General features: G+C 25.5%; 1 protein-coding gene across 1 annotated transcript in view; it reads left to right on the forward strand.

The window, feature by feature from the left end:
- The window catches only part of LOC100160843 (lysine-specific demethylase 4C), an 11,325-nt gene extending 2,251 nt beyond the window's left edge, over positions 1 to 9,074 (forward strand). Inside the window, exons 7-18 of the mRNA XM_008185094.3 lie at positions 7 to 22; positions 104 to 417; positions 479 to 711; positions 777 to 1,478; positions 1,872 to 2,002; positions 2,163 to 2,408; positions 3,340 to 3,486; positions 3,571 to 3,741; positions 3,802 to 3,960; positions 7,792 to 7,893; positions 7,959 to 8,083; positions 8,224 to 9,074. Coding sequence (XP_008183316.1) covers positions 7 to 22; positions 104 to 417; positions 479 to 711; positions 777 to 1,478; positions 1,872 to 2,002; positions 2,163 to 2,408; positions 3,340 to 3,486; positions 3,571 to 3,741; positions 3,802 to 3,960; positions 7,792 to 7,893; positions 7,959 to 8,083; positions 8,224 to 8,290 — 2,413 coding nt within the window. The 3' untranslated portion in view covers positions 8,291 to 9,074. The remainder of the gene's footprint in view (positions 1 to 6; positions 23 to 103; positions 418 to 478; positions 712 to 776; positions 1,479 to 1,871; positions 2,003 to 2,162; positions 2,409 to 3,339; positions 3,487 to 3,570; positions 3,742 to 3,801; positions 3,961 to 7,791; positions 7,894 to 7,958; positions 8,084 to 8,223) is intronic.
- The last annotated feature ends 1,310 nt before the right edge of the window (positions 9,075 to 10,384 follow it).

Raw genomic sequence — 10,384 nt, forward strand, 5'->3', positions numbered from 1 at the left:
TATTCTATACCTATTTAATAAAGTAAATACTAAAGAATTACTAATTTTAAACTAAATCATCGATACTTATGTTTTTTATGATCGATATTATTATTTGTTTCAGATAACACAAGAACGAGGTGAGTTTATGATAACTTTCCCTTTTGGGTATCATGCTGGCTTTAACCATGGCTTTAATATGGCGGAATCGACAAACTTTGCATCACCACGTTGGGTGGAGTATGGGAAAAGAGCTTCACAGTGTCATTGCCGTCAAGATTCAGTGAAGATCAGTATGGACACATTTGTTAAACGTATACAACCGGAAAAGTATGAATTATGGCTGCAAGGAAATGATATTGGTACTCATCCAGAAGATCCTTCTCGTACTTTAGCAGCACCCTTGCCTAGTAAATGTGACATATTATGTAACAAGAAGTAAGTTAGTTTTCAGTATTCAAAAATATAAAATGTTTAACTTTGATTTTTAATGTTACAGCAATACAGGTATTCCAAAACTTTATATTGAAGCTGGTAGAAAACGTCATCCTGTAACACATAAATTTTCAGATTCTGAATTGTCTAATGATACAACAAATGACAATAAATGCATAGATGTATCTTCATCAACAAGTGTACAAGAGTTAGATGAAAAAGAATATGAAGATGAACAACTCAATGATGAACAGAGAGAAGTAATGGAAGATATATGGCTAAAAGCTGATGAAATGGGTGGGTAACATTTACATTGATCTCGTTGCTTCAATGATTGATTATAATTAAATGGTTTTTTTTAGATGTCACTGAAGTATCATATAACAATGGAAGATCTAGGCTTTTGAATAAAAATCAGTCAATCTTGGAAGATATAGAATTTACAAGTGATAGTGATTATTGTGATAGTTCAGAAAAAAAAAGTGCCAAGAAAAGAAAGACTAAAAAACGAGAAACAAAAAAGAATTCAAAATCTAAGAAAAAGAAAATATCTAAATCAACTGAGAAAAAAAATGTTCCTCTTGATCAAACTATTGACCAAACGAGTTCAACAACCATTAGCATCAAAGAGAGTGATAATAATATTAAAAAAGTAATAACTGTATCACCTATAAAATCTGAGAGTTTCAATTCTTCGAATATTAATAAAATTACAGAAGAGGCTCGAGTGAATAAATATCTCAATAAGAGTATTAAAAACTCAACAGTTCTTAACAATACATCAAACAATGATCGTTTATTATCTAAAAAATGTGACAGTGTTAATAATAATGCACATTCAAAAGTAGTTATAATAAAACCATTACCACCAAATAACTGGGAAAAGCCCCATAATTCATCTCTTACAAGTTTAAATACCCAGGTTAATACAAAATATCCACCTAATTATATGTCTAAAGTATTTATGACTCCAACTCTAAAATTAGTAGATATAAAATCTACACAGAAATTTTCAACTCTTGAACCTATACAAATTAAGGATGCAGAAGAATATGTAATTGATGGTATGTTTCAGTAAATTTCTATTTATAACAATTAGAAAATATTAAATTTACTATTTTAATGAAAGTGAACATAAAAATTTAAAAGTACAATATATTATCTATAATACTAGTATTATTGGTTACAATATAAATACTAATTATGATAACATTATTTCATTATTTTAATTTTATGTTCAAAATATTTTTACTATACTCTAGTCAACATATGACGTAACCTCGTTGACGACCAGTTGCACATGTTTTTTACCCTCATTAAGTCAACTATATGTAAGTCTGCCATGTTTAAAGCCACACCTTTATGCACAATTCAGTCGTGGAGGTTTACTTGTTATGTTGAATAGAATATGAGTATCTATTTAAATTTATTATTTTAATAGGAATTTTTATTCACAGGTATACCAAATAATATATGTGATATGATAAACAATTGTTGCTCATTTGAGATTGAGCAACTGTATAATGTATTTAGAAGTATGGATGATCCATATTGTTCATTGTGTATGATGTTTAATCGTCGTCATAAGGTAATAGAAAATTACTTTCTTGAGTTTATCATTTATCTTTATAAAAATGTAGATTTTGCATTAATTATGATAAAAATATAGTTTTTGCCGACACCAATATATGTTTTAAATAAACTACATTTAATAAATGTTATTATTTGTTTAATATTTTAATGAATAGTTAACTTTCAACTTGGATTGGCAAACCACAGCAACTAATTTCATGCATCCAAAGTTACCCGACTTGCAGAAACCTAGCAATGCATTATATAAACATGCACTTTCTGGCGGTGACAAAGGTTTTAAGGCAGATCTTATAAGATGTGAAAAATGTTATTTGACAGTTCATAAAGTGTGTTATGGCATTAATGTAGACACAAGTATACATTGGTTGTGTGATCGATGCATGAAAAACAAGATGCTTGCTGTAAGTGTATTATCTTCTATACTAAAACGTTAATAAATTATGTATTGTTGTTGTAGTACTCAATTAAAACATTAATTCTCGAGTCAAATACTCTACTACTATATTTTTTTATACTCGTAAACACTATTTTCAATTTAAGTTGAGTACTCAGCTGTTTTATATTTTAAAATATATGTAAACAAGTTAAGAAAGCTCACTCTGCGAGCATGCTAAATTCCCTTTTTCAAAACGTTTTAATACATTTAAAAAAAATTCGAATTAATAAACTACATACGGACATATAAATTATAATTCCAAAAAGAATTAGGTAATGTCAATAGTTTAGATGGTGTGAATCTCTATTAAATACTTACATAATAAGTAATGACTTAAAATCAACAATCTTAATTAAATATCATAATGCAAGCAATTGTAACTATTTAAAGTAACTGCAAACCATAATGAATAAATATCTTAATATCAACAATGGTAACTAACAGGTATATAAGGTGTTTTGAAACCTAAAACTATCTTAATAAATTCATTAAAAATACCAATTAACAAATGGTTGGAACTCTAAAATAATTGAGCAATTTGAGTACTTTTGCAATTTAAAGTCTTTACTTGTAAAATTAATGCTTGACTCTACTTGTTTTTAAAAGAGAATACTCGCGCAACTAATTAATTGTATTTATTTTATGATAGTAAATCTCCAATTTTGAAACTTTTATTGATGTTCTTTACCAAAAACAAATAAGAACACTGATATTGAATAAAATATAGATTTTGTAAAATTAAATAATTTAATACTATTATTATTATTGTTTATTATTAAATTTAGGTTTTTTTTTCTGTCTAAAATATATAAAAAGATCTATACATACAGAGAAAAAATATTTAATTTATCAAAACAACCTTATAAAAAAATGTTAATATGTATTTTTATGTATAGACTTGTGTATACTGTCCTTTGAAAGGCGGGGCTCTAAAAGAATTTAAATTCAATGCATGGGCACATGTTGAATGTCATCTACTTGTGCATGGCAGTAGTCCATTAACTGTCAATACTTTTTCAACAGACTTTTCAACTAACCAAAAGGTATTATTTGGATTCATTCTTAAGTTGTATTAAATTGTATACTTATATTAGTGCAGCATTTTTAATGTATTAAATATTTTACAGTGTGTAATATGCAATTTAACTTGTGGTAGTTGTTTTCGTTGCTCTGAGGGCGATTGCAATGCTTGGTTCCATATTTCTTGTGGAATATTTGCTGGATTTGATTATCAAATTGATCGAAAAAACAAGCATATTTTAATCCATTGCATAAGTCATTGTCATGTTCCAGATAAAGTAAGTTATATTCCATATTGTTTGTGATAATTATTTCATGGTGGATGTATCTATTTTTAGCAACCGGTAATTCACTTACACCAAAAAGTATGGGCCAGGCACTCGAAACATAAAAGGATCACTGAATGTCAAATTGTAAAAATTGGTAAAGCTCCTACATGCATTATAAAATTCAGTGATGATACAATATCAGACGTTTTTTCATTAAATGAAATTAAGGTAATCTTTTTTGTTACTCTTTTTGTATTATTATTTAAATTTTCAGGTAACGCCGCTTATGTTATTAGGACGCTACACAGCCATCTTACAAGTACGTAACATATCAAATTTACTCTAAGCCGGTCACGTTTAATTCCATTAGTTTAAAAATTAGAGTGAATTACCTATTATGACATTTTATGGTAAGAACATCATTTGTATGTTGGTTTTTTTTTACAATAACTCTGTTTTTTAGTAAGTTATGGGCATTTTTAATTTACGATATATTATATACACATAATTTGCTAAAAAAAATGAACTATCGTAAAAAAAAACCACAATCAAACACAGATAATGATACTAACTTAAAATTTCATAATAGGTCAATTTACTCTAATTTTTAAACTAACGGAGTTAAACGTGACCTACTTAGAGTAAATTTGGTATGTTACATACTTGTAAGACGGAGACAACCAATGGCTGTGTAGCATCTTCTTAAATAACAAATTTACGATAAGATGTCTAAAAATATATAAATTGTTGTCTTTTGTCGTCAAAACACAATATTTGATTTTGCATGCACATAGGTTGGATATTTAAATCATTTGACCTATCAACTTTAATTTTAAATAGACTGAATAACAGTTTTTTTTCTTCAGACATAATTTTTCATATTTTTAAGGTATTTAATCACAGATATACCTATATTATATTTTTGTTATGTTAAGTAAATTATTTAGAATTATTTCAGGATTATAACAAAAGATATTAGTTTTACTATTGATATAAATATTAATATTTATGATCAATGGTTCTACTGAGAAATATATTATTTAGTTTATAGTATAATAATTTGATTTATATTGTATGGTAAGGATTGAATTAAATAAAAAGTATTATAATGCTTCTATAATTGGCCTGATGCTTAAGAACATTATTATTTTACACAGACATTTTATGACTTCATGTATTTTAGATTCTGAGCGGAGCGATGAATGTATTGATTTTACAATGATGTGTGTTTTTTAATTTTAATTTTTTTGTGTGTGTACACGATAAGTAGTCGAAATAATGTTTCGATTTTCAACTTCAGTAACTTTTCCGGTGGGTCTAATTGGTACTTTTGGGAGGTAAAAATTTAAAGTTCCCAGTAGTTTCTAAAAGGTAAATAAAAAAAATTAAGGAAAAACGTGAATTTTTACGCAAAATCGGTTTTTGACAATATCATTTTAGGTGTAACTCTAAAACGATATGATCATTCGTTTTAGAGTTACACCAGATAGATACATGAAATTTTCACTGGTTGTTTATATTAGCGTTTTCTATACACGATAAAACTTTCAAATCATTTAGATTTGTTTTGAACTGTTTACCGCGGACATTTTCAGTTTCCAATTGTTTTAGTTTTTTTTCTATGAATGTCAATAAAATTTTATTTGTTGGGTAAAAAAGTTTGAAAATTTAATACAAGGCTCTTAATATATTGTTACAACGATATTTGAAAAATGTTAAAAATCCATAGTCACAATTTATTTTTATAAGCATTTAAAGTACAAATATTGGTGAAATACGTAAAAATTACGAAAATGTGCAAATTATTTTGAAATAGAATTCCTAAAAAAAATTTTTTTTTAATTTAAAACTTTAAAAATATGTTATACAAGATTCCTTATCAGGTTATCTACCTTTATCAAAAAAAAAAAATGTCTAAGAAATTCAAATTAAATTTTTATGAGCGTTAGAAATTCAATTTTTACTTTTATTTCTTATGTAGTGATTATCTTATTTTGTTGTATTCAAAAACGAATAACCGTAGATACTTGATATTTTTATCATATGTTTATTTTATTAATTCCTATACTTGATCCAATTTTCAAAATATTTTGATTTGTTTTAAACTGTATACGAACATTTACATTTTCCAATTTTTTTTAGTTTTTTTCTATAAATATTAATTAAATTGTATTTTTTGTGTCAAAAAACCTCAACATTTAATACAAGGCTACTGATATATTGCTTAAATGGCAGTTGAAAAATATTTCAAAATACATACGCACAGTTTTTTTTTTAGCATTTAAAGTTCGATTTTTGACAACATTTATAAATTGTTCAACTTTTATAGCTAAGGATTGAAAACTTACAACAAGGTTCAACGTAAGTAGGTTATTCTGTAACCAAAAAATCTCAAAAATATAATAACTCGGTTTTTTTTATAGTTATTTTATGTTCAAATTTGAAGGAAATTGCAAATTAAATAACCAAAAATAAAGATTTTAGTTATTTTGTTGAAATTATATAATATTAATTCAACTTACCAGCTACTGTATTAATAATGAGTAATAACTTATAACAATTAAAATTTAATATAAAATACCAACACTGATAAACCGTTACCACTCAGAATCGTTTTTGTATACCATTGAAGTCATATTTAATACCATCCATTATACTGTAACATAACTCTGTACATCAGAGCAACATCCACTTACCCTTTTTTTTTTAAATTTTTGTGTCTATCATCACGATAATGCTTTGATTATTAACTTCAGTATCGTGTTCAATGGGAAAGTAAATAAAGTTGGTGCATTGCGATGGTCAAAATATGAAATTCACAGTAGTTTTCAAAAGCGCCGGGATAAACAAATAAAAAATTAAGAAAAAACGGGAAATTTTACGCAAAATCAATTTTGGTTTTTTCATAACTCTCAAACAAATGGCCGTACTTACATGAAATTTTCACTAAATATATATATTAGGATTTTCTATACACCATAAAATATTTAATATATTTTGACTTGTTTTAAACTGTTTACGGACGAACATTATTAATTTTCAATTTATTTAGTTTTTTTTTTTCTATGAACATCGATTGAATTTTATTTGTTAGGTAAAAACAAATTATTTTGATCTAGAAATTCATAAAAATTTTGCTTTGTAAATCTAAGATTTGAAAATGTACTACAAGATTCCTCATAAGTTGGTCTACCTTTATCAAAAAAAAATAAAATCTACCGGAAATTCAAATTAAATTTTTATAAGCGTTTGAAGTTCATATTATTACAAGATTGGATATTCACCCGAGATCTCATGTAGCAATTTTGTTATTTTGTTGTAATTCAAAAATGAATAACTATGAATACATGAAAATTTCACTGAATGTTTATACTTTCATTTTTTATACAACATAACATTTTGAAAATATTTTGAATCTTTTTGATCTGTTTACGGATATTGTCAGTTTTCAATTTTTTAGTTCTTTTTTTTCTTTATCTATCAATGAAATTTTATTTGTTGTGTAATAAGCGTGAAAATTTAATACAAGGCTCCTGATATATTGTTACAATAGCAGAAAAACATTGAAAATACATAGGCACAATTTTTTTTTATAACCATTTAAAATTCGAATTTTGACAAAACATATCAAATTTAAAATTTAATAATTATTTTTAGTTAAAAATTTATAAAATGTTCAACTTTTATAGCTAAGGATTGAAAATTTTAAACAAGGTTCCACGTAAGTCGTAAATAGGTTATATATAAATTACTTTATTCACAATAATATCATCAAATATGCTCAGTAATATCATAGGCTGACTGACTGTTTTCGCTCAGAATCGTTTTTATCATACAATGATATTATATCATTAAATTCAAATTTAACACCATCCATTACAGTGACCCACTTGTAACCTACTGTACAGTGGAGCCACACCCAATTGCCCAACTTTTTTTTTAATATGTTGGCCTTTTTTTCATCAAATTCAGTTAAGAAAATTACAAAACATGAAGTAAATAAAATTCCTCACAACCTAATTGATATTCTCTAACATTCATAAATTATTATTTTTTTAGAATTATGGAGTAGAAGATCCTCCAGCCATTAACACAGAAATACAGTTAGAATCTGGTGATAAAGGTTTATTCTTGGGGATATATTACAGGACCGTATATACAGTAAGTGTGATTTATCATATTGCATTTAATTTCAATAACTTAAAATTAATGTTATTTTATGTCAGGTTTTATATAATGATGGCACAACTGATTTTATACACCCTGAGGATATATACAGTGAAGATGAGCAGGGTATGGGCCGTTTAAATCTGCAAGGCAAGCGCGGGTTAAAAAAATATCTAAAAGAAAAGTAAATAATTGATGTTTTATAAATGTATTTACTGTTTTATATAATAGTTAACTATTTCATTATAAGAAATTTGCTATTTTATATGGAAAAAAATTTTCATAATTGCCTGAATTATGAATTAATTTTACTTTTTGTTTTAGAAAATTAACATGGTTACAGAAATTTAATAATTTATCCAGCATTTTAGAAGTTGTAAGCAATTTATAGTTAATATATTTAACCTTGACATTTGCATTAATTTTCCGGTTTTGTTCAATATATTTTATTTTATTTTTAAATTATATTATGATAGTAATGTTCCTGCAGTTTTTTTCGTCCCATTAATTTTTTTTATTTTATATTCATTTTAAATTACAACATTTGTATTATTGATACTGTGTTCAAAATGTATTTTTTCATCGATTTTAGAGTTATAAGAAAAATCAATAGTTTAATTTGACCATTATGTATGTACAGTATTGTAATTATTTTATCAAAGTTTGTGTTCTAGTTGCTTTATTTTAAAATAATTTCTCTTAATTGTCTATGTGTTATGTTGCACAATAATGTTTCTTTACATTTTAAGGTAAAACAATTTATTTTTGTTTGATAATATAATGAGTTTCCATGTGATCTCACTATCCCGGGTGGTATATTATATGTTAAAAATTTGTTAGCTATATTAACATATTTATATTAACCATTACTTTAATTTTATTCAACAACTACACTCGATTTAAGTGATGGTTGAAAAATCAATATCATTATTAATTATTCTATTCGTAGATATAAGGTAAAGTTATATATTTTTATTTTTATTTGTAAATTTGTTTTACTTAACTTTTACAATATTAATAAGTACCTACTTGTGTAGTTGTGTTTGTCTCATGTATTATAATTTTTTTTTGTGTTCAATTATTGTAAAATAATATAAAGAAAACGCTTAAATTAAAAATAAAGGGAAAAACACTTTCTTTTTAATAATATAGACTATTATAGCTTATAGTATTATTAAAGATGTTTATTTTCATTCTGTTGCTTTTTTCACAAATACCAGCCTTATCGGTATCTATCTCATGCATATGATATTATGAATTTTTAATGCATAATTCAACTCAATATATTCTCGGTTTTAAATAATTAAAAAATCTAGCAAATTCAACAATAAAAACTCATTATTTCAAAAAGTACTTATTTTTAAAAAAAATCCTGTAATTTAATGTCACTAAAAAAGTGATACAGTTTAGTAGGTGTTTAGAAGGGTCAGTGTAAATGATGTTTTAAATTTGAATTCATTGATTTAAAATCATAGTTTACGAGAAACGATTCTGAGCAAAGACCACAGATATATACTAAGATATATTACTATATTAGTATATAATATTAATATATATTAGTATATATCTGTGGCAAAAACGATCTCTCAGCTTATATTACTTAGTATATTTTATGATATTGGTATTAAAGTAATTTATTTAAGTATTAGTAATACCATAGATTATATATCACTAATATAATACATTTATATAATCTGTGGTAATACAGTACGTTGAATTAATTTTTTATCAAAAAAATTGCATTTGAAAACGCCATTGTGCGGGTCAAATATAATAGGTAGGTATACTTAAAAAGCTTCAAGTAGGTACCCACAAATATTATTTTTAAATTACAACAAAATAACTAAAATTTTTATTCTTTGTTAAAATATTAAATGTTGTCCTAATTTAATCAAAATATATCTTTAAAAACTACTTATGAGAACCGGTTTATTAATTTTCAATCTTTAGCCATACATTTTTGACTAGAAAATAACATTTTCGTGATTTTGATTAATAGTGTCAAAAACTTTTATCGTCATAAAATAATCTTTAATATTATTCGACTGATAATATTATCAGTCGAATTATTATTATTAAACTACTACAAATCGAAAATTTATTATGCCTATAAATAGTTCAAAAAGTAATATTAAAATTGTATGACAAAAGAAAATGCTAAAGTTACCGTCAATCATTTGTAGAGTAACACCAAAAACCAAATTTTAGATTTTGTCAAAAACTTATTTTGCGATAAAACTACCGAGAATGTTTTATTTTTACCTCTCGAATGCACCCACTAGATTCACTTTCACTCCAGGAAAGTGATTGAAGTTGAAAATCAAAGAAATATTTCGACTACTTATCGTGATTACTACTCGCGTTTCCAACTCGTTCTTATCAATTCGAGAAATCCGCAATAAATAACAGTAATTAGTTATTACTACGACCGCCGCCTCCTCCGATCGTAATTAATGTTATAACTTATATGTTATCGACTTGGAGG

Source organism: Acyrthosiphon pisum, chromosome A1 (genome assembly GCF_005508785.2).
Source record: "Acyrthosiphon pisum isolate AL4f chromosome A1, pea_aphid_22Mar2018_4r6ur, whole genome shotgun sequence".
In the NCBI taxonomy this organism is placed as follows: Eukaryota; Metazoa; Arthropoda; class Insecta; order Hemiptera; family Aphididae; genus Acyrthosiphon; species Acyrthosiphon pisum.